General features: G+C 49.6%; 1 protein-coding gene across 5 annotated transcripts in view; it reads right to left on the bottom strand.

Moving 5' to 3' along the window:
* The window catches only part of ARSG (arylsulfatase G), a 151,167-nt gene that overhangs the window by 31,616 nt on the left and 100,121 nt on the right, over positions 1 to 19,430 (bottom strand). For all 5 annotated transcript variants that reach the window (XM_060202625.1, XM_060202623.1, XM_060202622.1 and 2 more), the window contains 4 exons: positions 18,537 to 18,584; positions 17,251 to 17,362; positions 13,190 to 13,327; positions 945 to 1,141 (listed from right to left, as the gene is read on the bottom strand). In XM_060202625.1, coding sequence (XP_060058608.1) covers positions 945 to 1,141; positions 13,190 to 13,327; positions 17,251 to 17,362; positions 18,537 to 18,584 — 495 coding nt within the window. The remainder of the gene's footprint in view (positions 1 to 944; positions 1,142 to 13,189; positions 13,328 to 17,250; positions 17,363 to 18,536; positions 18,585 to 19,430) is intronic.

Genomic DNA, 19,430 nt, shown 5'->3' on the forward strand with positions numbered 1-19,430 from the left:
TCTTTCACATACCCCCCCCCCATCAAAAAATAAAGAAAAAGGGAAAAAATGGCTACCAAGAATGGTGGCATGGTGCAGGCACAGAGTCCCAGCAATAACCCGAGATGGCAAAAAATAAAAATAAAACTTAAAAATAAAATAAATAAATATGAGGGAGAAAGAGAAAAAAGGAGGAGAGAGGCCACAGGACCACTTAGCTGCTCATGAAGCTTCTTTTGAGCATGATGCTTCCACGAGATTCCAGGGCCTCAGATCCTGTCCTTGAACAGAGTCAACTCTGCACTCTGGTTGGGCAGATAGCACAGCTGTTATGCAAAAGACTCTCATACGGGAGGGTCCGAGGTGCTAGGTTCAATCCCCTGACTACCATAAAGCAGAGCTGTATAGTGAATGCCCTGGCAAAGAAAGAAAGAAAGGAAGGGGGTGGGGGGAGACAGCATAATGGCTGTGCAAAGAGACTCTAATGCCTGAGGCTCCAAGTCGCAGGTTCAATCTCCCGCACCACAATAAGCCAGAGCTGTGCAGTGCTCTGGTGTTCCTCTCTGTGTCTTTCTCTCTCTGCATCTCATCTGCATCAAAAATAAAATCAATAAAATATTTTTTTTTAAAAAAGGAAGGAAGAGAGAAAGAAAGAGAGAAAGAGAGAAAGGAAGAAAGGGCTCTATTGAGTGAACTACACAGGTTCACAATGTCAAAAACAATTTATTAATAATCAAGAGGAACACCCAGACAGACACAATCAATGTGCCAGGGACCAGCAAGGGAGACAAGTCAGTCCCCCTGCAGGGCTTTCCGAGGGCTCAGCATTCAAGCTAGCCAACAATAGAGTGTGTGCGTGTGCGTGCGTGTGTGTGCACGTGCACAAGCCAAGTTCAAAGCAAACCTTCTTTCCCATTAATATAACCACAGGGCCAGACTGTGCTTCACAGAGCTTGCCTCTTCACCTGTAAACCAGAGGAGTGTGTTTCCTTTCGCTGTGTGGTCAACTGTGTCCTTGATCTGACCCACCAGGCTGTCCATCTCCTGAAGACTGGCGGAATAAGGTCCCCGACCCTGGGGGTCTGGGAGGGGCTGCATCCTGGACAGGGGCACGTGCATGTGAGCCAGGGCCACGTAGAGCAGGAAGGGCCTTCTGCTGGCACTGAAACGGGAGAAGCGAGAATGGGCTCTGCAAGACGTTCTCTGGGTTGCTCCGTGTGTCTCAGCCTCTGCTCCCAGACCTCACTGTGGGGGCTCCCTACCCCCCCCCTTAGTTCATCTGTCTGATTGAGACTCTGCTGGCACTCAACTCTCTTGGGCATACAACCCAGGACTAGAGACTTAGGACAGAAGCCTGTGTCATTCCCATTTTCGCTGACAATTACCCTGCTGATCCCTCGAGTTGTACTGACCAAGGCAGCGGCCAGGAGTCCTATGCAGCTATTTAGATTTCAATTAGTGAAAATCAAATACAATTAAGAAGTGAGTGTCTCACATGCTACCACATGGATAAGTCATGGGAAAAGTGGTGCCAAGTAAAACAATGCAGGTCCCAAAAGACAAACACTGTGTGATCCCACTGAGATGAGGTCTCAAGCTCAGCCAGACAGAAGGCAGCATGATGGACAGCCAGGCAAAGAAGGAGGGAGCCAGAGAGCTGGTGTTTGATGAATAGCTTGGGTTTGGGACCAAGAGATGGGTGATGGAGACAGATACAGAAAAACATGAGTGAACTGAAGTCACAGAATATTCTCCAAGGTCCTAGCCATATTTATTTTTCTTCTTTTTCCTTTTTTTTTTTTTTTGCCTCCAGTGTTATTGCTGGGGCTCAGTGCCAGCACTGTGAATTCATGAATTCACTGCTCCTAAAGGCTATTTTTTCCATTTTGTTGACCTTGTTGTGGTTGTTATTATTGTTATACCTGTTGTTATTGGATAGGACAGAGAGAAATGGAGAGAGGAGGGGAACACAAAGAAGGGGAGAGAAAGACAGACACCTGCAGACCTGCTTCACTGCTTGCAAACTGACTCCTGCAGGTGGGGAGCCAGGGGCACGAACCAAGATCCTCACACCGGTCCTTGCACTTTGCACCATGTGAACTTAACCCGCTGCACTACTGCCCAGCCCCTATTCTTTCTTTCTTTTTTTTTTTTAATTTCTTTATTGGGGAATTAATGTTTTACATTTGACAGTAAATACAATAGTTTGTACATGCATAATATTCCCCAGTTTTCCATATAACAATACAACCCCCACTAGGTCCTCTGTCATCCTTCTTGGACCTGTATTCTCCCCACCCACCCACCCCAGAGTCTTTTACTTTGGTGCAATACGCAAATTCCAGTTCAGGTTCTACTTGTGTTTTCTCTTCTGTTCTTGTTTTTCAACTTCTGCCTGAGAGTGAGATCATCCCATATTCATCCTTCAGTTTTTGACTTCTTCTTCTAGCGTTTGCCCTTCTTCCGTAGCCAGTCAACAGCGTCAGGTTGAGCCTGATGTAAAGTTTCGAGACCTCCTTTGAATCTGGAGAGGTGGCAGTCGTTGACTATGTGGGTCATAGTCTGTCTGGAGCCGCAGGGCAGTTCGGGTCGTCTCTGGCTCCCCAGCGATGGAACATAGCGGCGCACCGGCCATGGCCTGTTCCATAGCGATTGAGGAGGGCCCAATCATAACGTGCCAGGTCAAAGCCGGGTTGACGCTCGCAGGGGTCTGTGATGAGGTGTTTGTTCTTTACCTCAGCTGACTGCCAACTCTGTTTCCAAGAGTCTGGAACAGAGAAGTTCAGTGTAGGCGTAGGGGACCAGATTGGGTGCCGAGACGTCAAGCGTTGGACAGGGTGGGCGAAGATCTCCGCGTATATTGGCAGGTCCGGTCGAGCGTAGACGTGGGAAATGAACTTAGATGATGCCGCATCCCGACGAATATCTGGCGGGGTGATGTTGCTAAGAACTGGCAGCCATGGAACCAGGGTGGAACGGATGGTTCCAGAAATGATCCTCATGGAGGAATATAATTTGGAATCGACCAAGTGGACATGGGGGCTACGGAACCATCCTGGGGCACAGTATTCTGCAGTGGAATAGCATAATGCCAGAGAGGATGATCGTAGTGTGGAAGCGCTCACGCCCCATGAGGAGCTGGCCAGTCTTGCAATGATGTGATTCCTCGTGCCCACCTTTGCTGCAGTTTTTATGAGTTGTTCGTGAAATGACAGGGTGCGATCGAGAGTAACGCCAAGATAGACTGGCTGGGCTTCATGCCAGATTCTCATATCGCCAAGCTGCACATTAAGCTCACGTGAGGCCAAGGCATGGTGTAGATGGAAAACAGATGATACCGTTTTTGCAGTGCTAGGGATTAGTCGCCATTTTTTACAGTAATCAGATATCAGAGACATGTCTTTCGTGAGTGTTTCCTTGAGGATGTCGAACTCTGATGCCTGAGTTGCACAGCAGATGTCATCAGCGTAGATGTACTTCCTTGAAGAAGTTTCTGGGAGGTCATTGATGTAAAGATTGAATAGCGTAGGAGCCAGAACAGAGCCCTGGGGGAGGCCACTTGAGACAAGTCTCCATCTGCTAGACTTGTCACCCAGATGCACCCGGAATCTTCTGTTTTGGAGAAGAAACGATATAGTGTTGGCCACCCATGGAGGCAGGCATCTTGAGATCTTGACTAGGAGACCACGGTGCCAAACCGTGTCATAGGCTGCTGTGAGATCAACAAAGACAGCACCCGTCTTTAAATTCTTCTGGAATCCATTTTCAATGTAAGTTGAGAGGGCCAGGGCTTGTTCGCAGGTAGATCTTCCTGGGCGGAAACCAGCTTGGGCGGGTGATAGGAATTTCTCTGTAAGATGAGAAATACGTGACAGAAGCAGCCTCTCAAGGAGTTTGTAACACACGGAGAGGAGAGAAATTGGTCTATAGCTGGCGGCCAGTGTTGGGTCTTTCTTTGGTTTCAAAACTGCTATTATCTTCGCACGACGCCAAATTTTGGGCATAGATTCAGATTCCAAGATGTGGGACAGGAATGAAGCGAGCCACTTCTTTGCCACGGGACCCAGGTTAAGAATGAGTTCTGGGGTGATGTTATCATAGCCAGCAGCTGTTCCTGGTTTAACCCTCTTCAAAGCGTCTTCCAGTTCAGACAGTGTAAAGGGAGAGAGTTTTGGAGATGGACAAGATAACCGGAAGTGGGATGACCACTCATGGGAAATTTCTCTTTTCCAGACTGGGTCGATCTTACCATGTCCAACTTGAGTTAGGTGACTGGCCACTGAGTTTGGAGATACGGGACGATGGGTGAAGTTGAGTGGGTGAAGTTCAGACTTTCCGTGAGTTGTTGCCAGCGGGCTTGGCGTGCTGCATCCAGGGAGGCAATGAGATGGTCAGCCACATCTGGGTTGCCCGACTCATCATACTGCTTTAGTAGTTGCTCGCATTCAGCATCAAGACAAGGCGTATAGTTAGCACGTCTCCCACGAGAAATAGCTTGGGAAGCTGCTTTGAAGATGGCTTGGCGGAAGCGCCTGTAGGAATCTTCAGAGGGGATAGAGTTAATTGGAATTGCAGGAATAGATTTGTTGGTAAGATCACTGAACAGACACCAGTTTGCTTTCCGAAAGTTCCATCTTAGTTTCTCCGAGCACAGAAACAGTGGGAGCTGGAGACCAATGTGGTTGATAGCTGGGCGGTGATGACTGTGCGGGAAGTCCTTGAGAACTTGTCTCGTAGCGGGAAAGGCTTGGCCGTTGACTGTGCTAATCCAGCACAGGTCGGGTGACGAGTCTTTATTCCATCTAGCACTGTGAAAAGAGCCTGGCTGTTTGGGATTGTATAATAGGGAGAGGTCATTCGCTGAAGCCCAGTCGGCTAAGATAGAGCCGTCAGCACGAGTGGAGGAATATCCCCAGTCTTGGTGATGACTATTAAAGTCTCCAACGTAAACGGCTGGGTGATTTGGGCTAGGCAGGACCTCGTTATCCCATGAGGCACTGGGAGGCTTATATACGTTGACGAGCTGAATAGTTCCAATAGTAATGGAGTCGTAGAAGGTCGAAGAGGCCGTGTGGTAAACGTCCGCAAGACACGATTTGGCGTAGATGGCTCGGCCATGTTTAGGATGGAGATTATAGCATATTAAATTGAATCCACTGATGGTGAATCGAGCAGCTTCATCGACTTCTATATGTGTTTCTTGTAGGCAGATAACATCTGCCTGATGCTGTATCGCCAATTGACCAATAAGAACGCGTTTGGCAAAGGACAGCCCCTCAACATTAAGTTGGAGGACTCGAAGAGCAGGACCAACAGCTTGAAAGCTGTCAGGAGCTGCTTGTTGCTGGCTTTGAAAGTGACTGGGATCCATGTGGATTCAGTCGGCTAGGGAGGATCGTCAGTTTCCCCAATGAATGGGTACTCACGGGATGCACCACGGGAAGGTCGATCCAATGCATCCCAGTTTTTGACTTACTTCACTTACCACAAATTTTTCAAGGTCCATCCAAAGATCGGCTGAAAATGATGAAGTCACTATTTTTTATAGCTGAGCAGTATTCCATTGCGTATATAGACCACAACTTGCTCAGCCACTCATCTGTTGTTGGGCTCCTGGGTAGCTTCCAGGTCTCCTCTACTTTAATCTGTTTTCTGTTGTCACAGTGGAAAGGGTGGTGGAGGAGATAGATACCCGTAGGGAGCCATTGACGGGGAAGATAAAAAGAGGGAGAGAGACAGAGAGACACCTGCAGCCCTACTTCAGTACTTGTGAAGTTTTTCCCCTTGCAGGTGGGAACCGGGGGCTTGAACCCAAGTACACCTACCCCTGGTTTTTGCAGAAGCCGTCTTCATGAATTCAGAATGTGTCTGTTAAGAGGTCCAGCCCTGAGTATAAGATGCCACATACTACCGCTAGCACATGTCCCTAGTTGGTGACACAACTGCCTTTTATGAAATGCCAATGAACGGGAGTTCATAATTGCATCTTTATCAGAAGGTGTAATTGTTCCCACTGGAGGTTAAGCTAATTTCTCAGGATCATACAGCCATGAAATAAAAATTTCTAGAGAGGCCAGGAAGGTGGCTCAGTGGTAGAGTGAATGCCTCCAATGTGGCATAAACAAATACATTGTGTGTATTCCACACAATGGAATACTACAATGTAGACACAATGGGATACTACCCAGCTATAAAAAAATGGTGATTTCACCATTTTTAGCCCTTCTTGGATGGAGCTTGAAGAAATCACGTCAAATGAAATAAGTCAGGAACAGAAGGATGAATATGGGATGATCTTACTCACAGACAAAAGTTGAAAAAACAAGATCAGAAGAGAAACATTAAGCAGAACTTGGACTGGAGTTGGTGTATTGCACCAAAGTAAAAGACTCTGGGGTGGGTGGCGGGGGGGGGGTTCAGGTCCTGGAACATGATGGCGGAGGAGGACCTAGTGGGGGTTGTACTACTATGTGGAAAACTGAGAAATGTTATGCATGTACAAACTATTGTATTTACTGTCAACTATAAACCATTACTCCCAATAAAGAAATTTTAAAAAAAGAAATGTTATGCATGTACAGACTATTGTATTTACTGTTGACTGTTAACCATCAATCGCCCTATCACTCCTTATCTACCCCGAGGCCTTGGAAGGCTTCCCCGTCCTCGCTCCTTTGTGCCTCTTACAGAACTGAGCAGTGCCAGTAATGCACACGCTGCCCCCAAGCTGCTTCTGCATAGCTGTTTCCCCCACTAGCCTGACAGCTACTCGAAGCAAGGCCAGATGGAGCTAGGTTGTGCGTCAGACAACACCCCCTGTGCGTCAGGGGTTAATGAAACCCACTCCCTCGATGGGCACAGCAAGCTCCAGGGACGTTTCAGACGCTGAAGATGGGGCAATCAACACAAGATCTGCTCTCCGTCTTCTTGGAGCTTGTCCTCTCCTTGCAGACAGGAGAGAGGCAACTGCAATCACCAGATGAGTTTTGGTCACTTTTACAGGAGTGATGCAGGAGAAATGCAAGGGGCTGTGGAAGGGCACAACAGGCCAATCAAATCAGGTTTGTGGGCAGATGGTGAGGGGAGAGGTTCTCTGACAGGGAGGCCTACAGGGCCAGGCAGGAGCAGCCATGTGGGGAAGGCACAAAGCCCCATTGCCCAGCCCCTCATTAGTTCATTTATTTAAACACACACTATTAGGGGGCCGGGTGGTGGTGCATTAGTTAAGCACACATGGCACTGCATGCAAGGATACATACAAGGAACCGGGTTCGAGCCCCCTGTTCCCCACCTACTGGGGAGACACTTCGAGAGCAGTGAAGCAGGTTTGCAGGTGTCTTTTTCTCTCCCTCTTTATCTCCCTTCCCCTCTCAAGTTCTCTCTGTCCTTATGAATGAAAAAGGGGGGGAAGGCCGCCAAAAGCAGTGGATTCATAGTGCTGGCACTGAGCCCCAGCAACTAGAGGCAAAACACACACACACACACGCACACACGCACGCACACACACACACACACACACACACACACGCACGCGCGCACACACACACACACACACACACACACACACACACGCACGGCACGCACAATCCATCCAGACTTCAAACAGGAAAGAGAAGAAGGGAGACAGGGAATGAAGATGGCCATGGAGTTAAAGCCAGTGTGCAGGTGGAGAGTCAGGGTGGTGAGGCGGGGGGTGAGTCTGTGGGAGACGGGGACAGCAGTGGAGGGGGGACACAGAGGTGGAGTCCGGTACAAGCAGGAGTCTGGGTGCCCAGCCTGTGAGGGCCTGGCTTGCTTCCATCTCTGCAGCCCTAGGGCCCAGTTCAGAGTGGTAACACACTGTAGTATTCATCACACACTCTGGATTTCCTGCATGGCTCTGGCTGCAAATACCCTAAGCTGATTTATTTCTTCTCATGAGAAAAAGACTCAAGCAGTGCTGGGTTCGGGCCAATGGTGGTGCTGGAGCTTGAACCTGGGATTCCCGGGGCTTCAGGCATGCAAGTCTCCCATGCTTCCACCTCTGTCTTCCCAGCCAGACCCTGAGCTCCTTCTGACACCATGCTCTATACTCTCATGCTCGTCAACCCTGCATTCCCCTGCATTCCCTGCTTTGGTCCAGGGTGCAGTCCCGGCACCTGACAGCCAGCTGGCAGGGGACCACCCAGGGGCCACCTCCGTGACCCAGGAACACGTGCATCTGCTCTCTTTTCAGACTGGTGTGAGGATCCCAGTTCGAGCCCCCAGCTCCCCACCTGCAGGAGGTCACTTCTCAAGCAGTGAAGCAGGTCTGCAGGTGTCTGTCTTTCTCTCCCCCTCTCTGTCTTCCCCTCCTCTCTCCATTTCTCTGTCCTATCCAACAACAAACGACATCATCAACAACAATAATAATCGCAACAAGGCTACAACAACAAGGGCAACAAAGGGGGTAAAAATGGCCTCCAGGAGCAGTGGATTCATGTTGCAGGCATTGAGTCCCAGTAATAACCCTGGAGGCAAAAAGAAAAAAAATTGCCACCAGGGTTACCACTGGGGCTCAGTGAGTGTATATTAAATTCACCACTCTTGGTAGCCATTTTATGTCCCCCCTCTTATATTTGATAAAAGAAATTGAGAGGGGAGACGGAGCTAGAGAAGGAGAGACATCTGTATGTATCCCTGCTTTACCACTCAGGAAGCTTCCTCCCTGCAGGTGGGGACCGAGGGCTTGAACTTGGAAACCTGGATCTGCTCACATGGTGGCTCGTGTGTGGCTCAACAGGGCACAGCGCCACCCAGTCCCTGGAGTAGAGGTTTTCACAGAAGTCCTTAAGTGGGTTCCTTGCACAGGAGAGCAGAAAACCATGCTCTTGGGAGTCCTGGGAGTTTTAACAAACTGATCTCCTAGAGGAGGGCTTGACGGAGGAGGGAGTCCCACCCAGTACAGGCCTATCCACCCATACTGAGGAGATCATGGGTGAATTGACAGGTCAGAGACACTGACAAAATCAGTATGTCTGAGGACTGTTTTCTGTAAAGGTAAAAACTAACAGGATTCACGGTCACGTAATAGCTAATTAATAAATTAACGGGTGTTTCATCTTTTTCCTATCATGTTAACTCTTTAGAATTTTTTAATGTTTTACTTTTTTATATTTACTTATTCCCTTTTGTTGCCCTGTTGTTTTATTGTTGTAGTTATTATTGTAGTTGTTATTGATGTCGTCATTGTTGGATAGGACAGAGAGAAATGGAGAGAGGAGGGGAAGACAGAGAGGGCGAGAGAAAGACAGATACCTGCAGACCTGCTTCACCGCCTGTGGGGAGCCGGAGGCTTGAACTGGGATCCTTACGCCAGTCCTTGCACTTTGTGCCACCTGTACTTAATCCACTGCACTACCGCCCAACTCCCTGTTTTACTTTTTTTTTTTCCCCTCCAGGGTTATTGCTGGGCTCGGTGCCTGCACCATGAATCCACCACTCCTGGAGGCCATTTTTCCCCCTTTTTGTTGCCCTAGTTGTTGCAGCCTCATTGCGGTTATTATTGCCATTGTTGACGTTGCTTTGTTGTTGGATAGGACAGAGAGAAATGGAGAGAGGAGGGGAAGACAGAGAGGGGGAGAGAAAGACAGACACCTGCAGACCTGCTTCACCGCCTGTGAAGCGACTCCCCTGCAGGTGGGGAGCCAGGGGCTCGAACCGGGATCCTTACGCCGGTCCCTGCGCTTTGCGCCACGTGTGCTTAACCCACTGCGCCACCGCCCGACTCCCATGTTTTACTTTTCTTAAGGAGATCTATTTATTTTTATTATCTTTGCTTATTTATTGCATAGAGACAGCCAGAAATTGAGAGGGAAGGAGGAGCTAGAAAGGGAGAGAGACAGAGAGACACGCACAGCACTGTTTCACCACTTGCAAAGCTTTCACCCAGCAGGTGGGGACCAGGGGCTTGAACCCAGGTCCTTGCACATTGTAACATGTGCACTCAACCAGGTGTGCCACCACCCAGCTTGCTACCTTCACGCTCTTTTTTTTTTTTTTTGCTCCACCCCTCTCCTAGCCATTTCCTTTTTCCCACTTGCCACTTTCGGTTAAAGAGATATATAAAAGGCGTTGTATCTGATCAATAAAGAGAAGTTGCATGGCGTTCTTGCTCAGCCATGAGTTCCTGGTCGTCTCTCTCCCGCCCCGTGAAGCTAGCCCAGCGTCCTTGCACATGGTAACATGAGCCAACACCTGGCCCTGGTGTGTTTGCCTTTAATTGATTAAACAGCTGGTAGGTGAGCAGCACCACGGCCAGTTAAGAGCGAATATTATAAGCCCTCAATCCATCAGCTGCCCTCCCCTCCCACCGGCACGCTGGGCCACTCCAGGCACTGCAAAAGCAGACAGGACTGTCCCCACCAGCCACAGAGCACCCACCTGTCCTAGAGGACAGGGGCCTGAGACCATCTGCAAGTTCCAAGAAACAGAGAAATATGTGCTCACTAAGCTTTTCAGATGGGGAAGGGCCCGGCTCTTTCCAGACTGGCCATCAGATAAAGGAAACAAAAACAAAAACAGCGTTTCAGGAAAGAGCTGGACAACTGCAAAGGTGACAATCTCCAAAGAAAACGTCCTAAGTGAGCTTCCTACATTGACTGCTGCCTCCTACCTCCAAATCCAGCTCTCTGTAACAGTCCAAGGTGACTGAGTAGCAGGGAGGGATTCTGGCACACCCAAGGGGCAAGGGCAGAGATCCGCGGGTGGCACTACCACTATGGCTGTGAGAGATACTCAAGGATCTGGGGGGAACTGCCGCCGATCCCTGGAGAAATCTTCAAAAACTGGATCAAAGCCGAGACGGCACCCAGGAGTTGGAGCAGCGGCCAGGGAGCTGCACAATGGCAGACGGGAAGGGTCAGAGTGGGGGTAGGGGTACAGGTGGGGGGGTGTTAGTGCGACTGTGCTTGTGTTGTGAGCCCAAGCTGAGCGTGCCCTCCCAGGAGACGTCGGCTGTCACACAGTGTCCGTTCTGCCCTGACCCGACGGAGGCTGCTAGCGCAGCAGTCCTCACGCACGTGCAGCTTGGATAAGAGACGTGCTGGGACCCGAGTCTGAATGCTTCTCTCCTTCTTGGCCTCCTCTCTCCCCTGCCCCCTTTGAATGAGCTGTTTCTAACATTTATAGACCGGATTTCACACCAGGACTGGGTAGCCTGTCTTACCTGTGAAATGGAAGGATTTGACGGTGGAAACTCCCATACCTGCAAAGAGGTACCAGACAGCTGGCGCTAAATCGTCTTTGCCTCTAAGGTGGACACGAGGTTTCAAGTTCACCACAGCCCCCCCCCCCACCCCCTGGCACATCTTTTGCCTGTTACTCTCTTTCGCCTCTTTGGGTCCTATAGATAGATGCTGGAATATGTGACCCTAATGGGCTACACTGAATAATGGTTCCCATGGTTCAGGGTCCAATCCCTGGAATCTCTAAGTGGCAGCTTACATGGCAAAAGGGACTTCAAGACCCAACATAATTAAGAATCAAAAAATAAATTCTTTGGGATTCTCCTGGGAGAGCCTAAGGGTAATCACGAGTCCTTCGAAGAAGGAGCACTGACTATAAAGGAGGAAAAGACAAAGAGAAGATAAGGGCGGATACTAGAATGAGGTGGCTGGGGACCGGGTGGTGCAGGGCCTGGCAAAGCACACACATTACCAAGCGCAAGGACCCAGGTTTGAGTCCCTGGTCCCCACCTGCAGGGGGGAGGCTTCACGAGTGGTGAAGCAGGTCTGCAGGTATCTCTCTTTCTCTCATCATCTCCCTTCTCAATTTCACTCTGTCCTACAAAAAAGAAAGAAAAAATGAAGGGAAGAAAGAGAGGAAAGAGAGAGAGAAAGGGAAAAATGGCTACGAGGAGTGGTGGATTCATAGTGACAGCTCAAAGCCCCAGAAAGAGCTGACTGAGGCCAGTGAGGGGCCAGCAAGCAGAGAGCATGCCTTGCATGTATGTGGCCCTGGATTCACTCGCTGTCACCACATACACTAAAAATAAATCAGAAGGGCTGGGTGGTGGCCCACCCGGTTGAGTGGACATGTTACAGTGCGCAAGGACCCGGGTTCAAGTCCCCGGTCCCCGCCTGCAGGGGGAAAGCTTCACAAGTGGTGAAGCAGGGCTGCGGGTGTCTCTCTGTCTCTCTTCCTCTCTATCCCCCCTTCCCTCTCAATTTCTGGCTGCCTCTATCCAATAAATAAATAAAGATTAAAAAAATTAAAAAGAAAATAGAACAGAGTGGCAATCGTCAGGCCACACCAGCAACCACCAACAGCCAGAACCCAGGGAGGCTTCTCCCCTAGAGCCTGCAGGAGGCAACAGTCCTGTGGCTGCCTTCGTTCTAGTCCCAGGACTCCTTCTGGAGCCACAGCAGGAGAATCAGCGGCTGCTCTGTGCGGTAGTGGCCTGGTGGTAGGTTTGTCCCAGCAGCAATCAGACACGAAACCCCCTGCCCACTGATCAATTTCACGGAGACCTGGGAAGGTCAGAACAAAACGCACAGGTTGTTTTGTGATAGGAAAAGACAAGAAGGCTATGACAGCAGTGCCCAAGCTGAGCAGGGCTACGGGTGTGCAGTACACCGCAAGGACCTCTAACACGGCGGCCAGGCGGTAGTGCAGCGGGTTAAGTACAAAGACCTGCTCAAGAATCCTGGTTAGAGTCCCCGGCTCCCCACTTGCGGAGGGTGGGGTGGAGTGGGGTTTGCTTCCCGAGCGATGAAGCGGGCCTGCAGGTGTCTGTCTTTCTCTCTCCCTCTCAACCTTCTCCTCCTCTCTTGATTTCTCTCTGTCCTATCCAATAACAGCAACGACAGTAGCAGCGGCGACAACAACGAAAAATAAATGGCCATCAGGAGCAGTGGATTCCTAGTGCAGACACCAAGCCCCAGCGATAACCCGGAGGCAAAAGAGAGAAGAAAAAGAACATCTAACACTGGCCTGGAGATTCCAGTGCGTGTGTGTGCGCGTGCGTGCGTGTATAAGCGTGTGTGTGTGTGTGTGTGTGTGTGTGTGTGTGTGTAGGGGAGGGTACTGTTTTCTGGTTTTGTTATCATGAGGAATCCCCCTCTGTCATATCTCTGCGGATGCTGAGATGAGGGCATGGTGGGAGGGAAAGTTCAGGTTAGGGTGCTGAGGGCAGGGGACCCGGCAGCAGGGAGCAGAGGGCCACACTCAGGGGCAGGCAGGGGGCCCTCACCTCGCGTGCTGGATGAACTGTGCCGCCTTCTCCGCATACTTCTGTGCTAGGCTGCTGAGGTTCACAGGCTGCTCCACAATGTGGAGGTTTTCATAGAGCGGGAGGGCCACGTCAGTGTAACAGTCCCTCTCAAGAGCCCTGTGGGAAAACCACAGAGGGAAGAGTATTCATTTCCATGACCTAAGTAGTCAGGGAGCAAAACAAAATGCTTTTAATGCAGTACCATCCAGGAATATAGATCCCTTAATCCGCTGGCCCTGGTTGACTTTCCTAGTCTTCCAGCTCCTCCCAGCATAAAACCAATCCCACGCGTTCTCCCACTCCCCTTGAAAGGATGTTTCATGCTGCCCAGACAAGCCCTAACACTCTGCCAAGCTCACGAAAGCATGACTACTCCCAGACTGCTGCAAGAGAAGTTGAGGTCTAAACAACCACATGACTCCAGCCAGTTTCCGCAGCCAGCCTGGGCCCCTGGGCCTTACTTTGTTTGTTTTTTAATTTATTTATTTTCTATTTTGTTGCCCTTGTCATAGTTATTATTGTTGTTGTTACTGATGTCATCGATGTTAGATAGGACAGAGAGAAATGGAGAGAAGATGGGAAGAGGGAGAGAGAAATTTAGAGACCTACAGACCTACTTCACAGCCTGTGAAGGGACGCCCTGCAGGTGGGGAGCCGGGGGTTCGAACCGGGATCCTTACGCCGGTCCTTGTGCTTCGCACCACGTGCACTTAACCCGCTGTGCCACCGCCCGACTCCCTGTTTGTTTGTTTATAGTGACAGAGACCAGAGCACTGCTCAGTTCTGGCATGAGGTGGTGCTGTGGATTGAGCCTGTAGCTGCTGGGGCCCCAGACATAAAAATTCATCTCCTTTGCCCTTTGCTTGCCCCAAGTGATAGCTCTGTCTTCAGGGAGCCACTCTTGGTACTTTCCTCCACAGACTACTTCATGTGCTGCACCGGACACAGGACAGACGGTCAGCAAGTTTTTTTTTTTTTTCCCCATTTCATTTATTTATTTATTTATTGGATCGAGATAGAAATTCAGAAGAGAAGAGAAGATAGAGAAGGGAAATGAGACAGGCACCTGCAGCCCTGCCTCCCCCTGCAGTTGGAGAGCAGGGGCTTGAACCTGAGTCCTCTGTTCACTGTAATGTGTGCACTTAACCAGGTGCACCACTGCCTGACCCCAGTTTTACTTATTTATTATTGGAAAGAGAAGGGGGAAATTTAGAGGAAAGGGGAAATAGAGAGGGAGAGAGAGAGAGAGAGAGAGAGAGACACCTGCAGCCCTGCTTCACCACTTGTGAAGCTTTCCCCCTGCAGGTGGGGACCAGGGGCTTGAACCCTAATCCTTGTGCATGGTGATGTGTGCTTAACCAGGTGCACCACTGCCTGGCCCCTTCAATTTTTTTTTTCTCAGCTTCGGTTTAAGGGGCCTCTGGTATCTCAGAGGCTGGAAAGCCTCTTTCCGCTGCCATTATGCCATCTCCCCTGCCCTAAATTTTAAATTTCAAACTATGCTTGGAGAATTGCAATTGAACAATGGAGATCAAACCAATGATAGCTTCCATGGGGGGCTGGGGTGGGGGCAATTTCAGCCCTTCAGCTTACAGTCTTACAGACAGAAATGAATCTGACACATGAGTGACCCCTAATTTCATCTGCTCTGTTCCTGCCTTTGGGTTCCTGTTTATTAAAAATTTGGGGAGTCGGGCGGTAGTGCAGTGGGTTAAGCACAGGTGGCATAAAGCTCAAGGACTGGCATGAGGATCCCAGTTCAAGCCTCTGGCTCCCCACCTGCAGGGGGGTCGCTTCACAGGTGGTGAAGCAGGTCTGTAGGTCTTTCTCTCCCCCTCTCTGTCTTCCCCTCCTCTCTGCATTTCTCTCTGTCCTATCCAACAACTATGACATCAATAACAACAACAGTAACTACAACAACAATAAAAAACAACAAGGGCAACAAAAGGGAAATGTAAATAAATATTTAAAAAATTGACCTGTTTTATACCTTCCCGCACCAAGTTGCAGATGCTGCTATGATTCCACCCCAACTTCCCTGGGCAGAAGACCTCATCAATTGTGTGAGGCAGAAAACCTCACCTCCCAGAGCCCTGCCCCAATAAGGAAAGGTAGAAACAGGCTGGGCGATGAATCCACCTGCCAATGTCCACGTCCAGCAGAAAAGCAATTACAAAAGCCAGAACTCCCACTTTCTGCTCCCCATAGAGATCTTCGGTCCATGCTCCCAGAGGGGTAAAGAAGAGGGAAGCTCCCAGTGGAGGGGATGGGGCACAGGACTCTGGTGGTGAGAACTGTGTGGGACTGTACCCCTGTGGGTACATCTGTCCATGATATTACAATTTTGTTCATCATTATTAGACCATTAATAATTTTTAAAAAGATCTGACATTGATTCATAAAGATAGAAGGGGAGAGAGAAAGAACTGACATCATTCTGGTACATGTGCTGCCAGGGATTGAACTCAGGACCTCATGCGTGAGAATCCAATGCTTTATCCACTACAACTCTTCCAGGATCACATAAAAAATTTTTTTTAAAGAGGATAGGCGTTACTTTTCAAAACATGAAAACAGAAAGAATGTGGTTTCTCCTGTTGGCCTTTCCCCTGTTCTCACACCACAACTCCTTTACTCCGTCAAGGAACCACAGTGACTGGATGTCACACCTCAGTATGGGAGGTATGACCACAGGAAATTATTTGGAAAATACAGTGAAAAAAAAAAGGTGACAACCCCTTACTCCCTCAGCTAGAATGAGTGCATGACTGAATATGTTTGGTGTTGGTGTTGTCTGTCTGGTCATCACCGGGGCTTCACTGCACTGGGCTGACTTTTCCTGCTAGAGAGAAACAAAAAGAGATGGTGGGGGGAGGGCTGGAGAGAAAGACACTGGGCCAGGTGGTGATGGTGCACTAGGTTAAGTGCATTAAAGTACTAAGTGCAAGGACCTGTGCAAGGATCTGGGTTCGAGCCCCCAGCCAGTACCTGCAAGGCGGGTACTCCACAAGCAGTGAAGCAGGTTTGCTCATGTCTTTCTCTCTCTCTCTCCCTTTTCCTCTCAATTTCTGTCTCTAATCAATAATAAATAAATAAAATTGAAGCACATAATAATAATAAAAATTTTAAAAATGGACGCCAGCAGCAGTAGATTCAGAGTGCCAGCACTGAGCCCCAGCAATAATCCTGGAGGCAGAGAGAAAGAGAGAGAGAGAGAGAGAGAGAGAGACCGAGACCACAGCACCAAAGCCTCCTCCGACGTGCTGGGTTTGAACCTGGGCAAAGAAAGGGAGGCACAGCATTCCAACTGAGCTATTTTGTAGGCCCTGAATTATTATTATAATTTTTTTTGCCTCCTGGGTTATCACTGGGGCTAGGTGCCAGCACTACGAATCCACTGCTCTTGATTTTTATTTTTATTTTTTTTACCATTTTATTGGGTAGGACAGAGAGAAATTGAGAGAGGAGGGAGTGATAAGAGAGGGAGAAAGACAGACACCTGCAGACCTGCTTCACCAATGGCAAAGCTTTCCCCCTGCAGGTGGGGAGCCAGGAGCTCAAGCCAGAGTCTTTGCGTGGGTTCTCGAGCTTCATACTATGTGCGCTTAACCAGGTGCGCCACCGCCTGGCCCCCTAAATATGTTTTTAAAACCTCCTGCTTTCTAATGCACAGCACGCCAATGTGGGGGTGCAGGCTTATTTGTTGGGCTGGGACAATAAATGTTAGAAGGAGGCCTGTGTACTTTCTATCCTTGGCCCGCATCTGGGCCAGGTGAGTGTTCAGTAGCTAAGTCAGCAGGCAGAGGAGGAGGGAGAGCCCTCTGCACGAGGCCTCAGCAAAACCGGGCCCTGCCCCAGCTGACCTAAACAACCTAAGGAAAGTATCTAGCTGGTCACGTCTTGGCTAAAAGTTCTCTTGTACTCCAGATGCAAGAGTGCGCCTCTCACTTACGGCTGGCGGGGGGTGGGGAGTGGGGAGATACCCTCAGGATTTCGTCTCACTCTGGAGCACACACCGCAGACACTGTCAGCGCGATTACCTGGATGGTCTCTCGAACTTCGGGCATGCTGGGCAAGGAGGTAGGTTGTATCCTGGGGTATCAGTGCAGCCCATGTCATGGCTGTAGGGGATCCCAAAGTAATAATCGAAGCCTGTGGAATAGATGAAAACTGGTTAGCACCCCCCACTCGGTGGCTGTTCCGTGCGTGGCCCTATGTTCTTACAGCCATAATGAAAATTTGATTTTCCACGACTTAATACTACAGTGCTATGGAGTATGTAATTAAAAGCGGATTTGATTCATATCTCCTTGGAGCACGCAAAGAAAACACTTTGCTGGTGTCTGGCTGTAAAACTAGGTTTGCAAAACAGCTTGTGATTCGAGTTAACCCCAAAAGGGAGGGAGCAGGGACAAGTACTGAACAGCTGACACTCCCAGTGCAATTCTGGACAGTCTCAGAAAGTAGCCGGTGGATAGTTCCTATACATGTGGGCGCCTAAGACAAACGAGACCAGGCACCTCACACCCAAAGGGGTAAATAAGATACACAGATAAAGCTGTAAGAGGTTAGACTAGGAGCGAGCTGGCGAGGCGTGTTCTCTGAGGGCTCGTGACCAAGGTCCCTGCTTTACTGAACGTTTGCATCTCACCAGGCTTGACGTGTCTGGCCTCATGGTGGGGGCTGGGAGGGGAGGTGGTTCACCTGCATCCTGAGATGTGAGGAGAGACAAACTCAACACGGAGGCAGCTAGCACGGCAGACTGCACCAAGGGCAGGAGGACTCGGTGAAGGGAGAGGGGTAAAAAAAAAAGGGGGTGGTGGGAGTCAGGCGGTGGTGCAGCAGGTTAAGCGCACGAGGCGCAAGGCGCAAGGACCGGCATAAAGATCCTGGTTTGGCTCCCCACCTGCAAGGGAGTCGCTTCACAGGTGGTGAAGCAGGTCTGTAGGGGTCTGCCTTTCTCTCCCTCTCTCTGTCTTCCCCTCCTCTCTCCATTTCTCTCTGTCCTGTCCATCAATGATGACGACATCAATAACAACAACAATAATAACTACAGCAACAATAAAAAACAACAAGGGCAACAAAAGGGAAAATAAATAAGTTTATAAAATTTTTAAAAATTTTTAACAAAGGGGGTAGTCACTGAAAGGAATATGAGGTCAAGAGATCCTAGGTATACCCCCCCCAAATCACCTGAGGGACCCTGTCATCAGGAATATTTTCATTTAGGGAAGAGGGCCCCCCAGGGGCAGAAGAGCTTAAACCTGGAGTCATTTGTAACCTTTATTTTGTTTCCCCAGCAACAAATCCCCCAAAGAATCCTCACCTCGGAAGTTGGGGTGATAAGAGCCGTGGTGCCCAAGGTGCCATTTGCCTGTAGGAAAACAAACGAGATTTTCAGAGGAGTGTGTGTGTGTGTGTGTGTGTGTGTGTGTGGAAGCTAGGGACTCCCACCCCCATGGGGAGCTGATCATACACTCAGCTCTCCACCACAGTTACCTCCTGCTGAAGACAGCTACAAGAGGCTGCAAAGTCAGTGTGAAAGCCAGTTCTTGCTCCCTGGGACTGAGAGGGAGTCCCCCCGGGAGACAGGAAGCAAGCAAGGATGACGCAGGAGTCACACACGAAAATGCACAGTGGAAAGGGCAAGCGAGCCATTACCAGGAGTCTAGACAAGCCAGCAGGCTGGGCATCTCCCCCACCTGTGCTCTGCAGGTCCGCAAAGGTGCCTGGTAACATCAGGCTGCAGGCGCATGTCTCAAGAGACACTCACTTGGCTAACATCTGGCTTCATCCTCTTCCTCTTGGCCAGTGTGGGCAGTCCACAGAGGCTGATGAGACACAACCTCCTTGATGGCTTCAAGAGCCAGCAAGCAGGGGAAGAGAAACAACAAGAAAAAGGAAAAACTCTGACAATGGTAGAATTCTCTAACTTGCTAATTCTGATCTGAGGAGTTAAGACCTCAGGAAATCACCTACCAGGCAAAGGGGAAAAAAAAATAATGTGGGGCCAGAGATCTAAACAGTGACAGCAGGGGCTGGGTGGTGGCACACCTGATTGAGCGCACATGTCACAGTGCGCAAGGACCCAGGTTCGAGCCCTTAGTCCCCATGTGCGGGGGGAAAGCTTCACAAGTGGTGAAGCAGGGCAGCAGGTGTCTCTGTCTCTTTCCCTCTCTATTCCTTTCTATCTCTGTCCAATTAAAAAAAAAAAAGTAAG

This window comes from Erinaceus europaeus, chromosome 12 (genome assembly GCF_950295315.1).
Source record: "Erinaceus europaeus chromosome 12, mEriEur2.1, whole genome shotgun sequence".
NCBI classification, from domain to species: Eukaryota; Metazoa; Chordata; class Mammalia; order Eulipotyphla; family Erinaceidae; genus Erinaceus; species Erinaceus europaeus.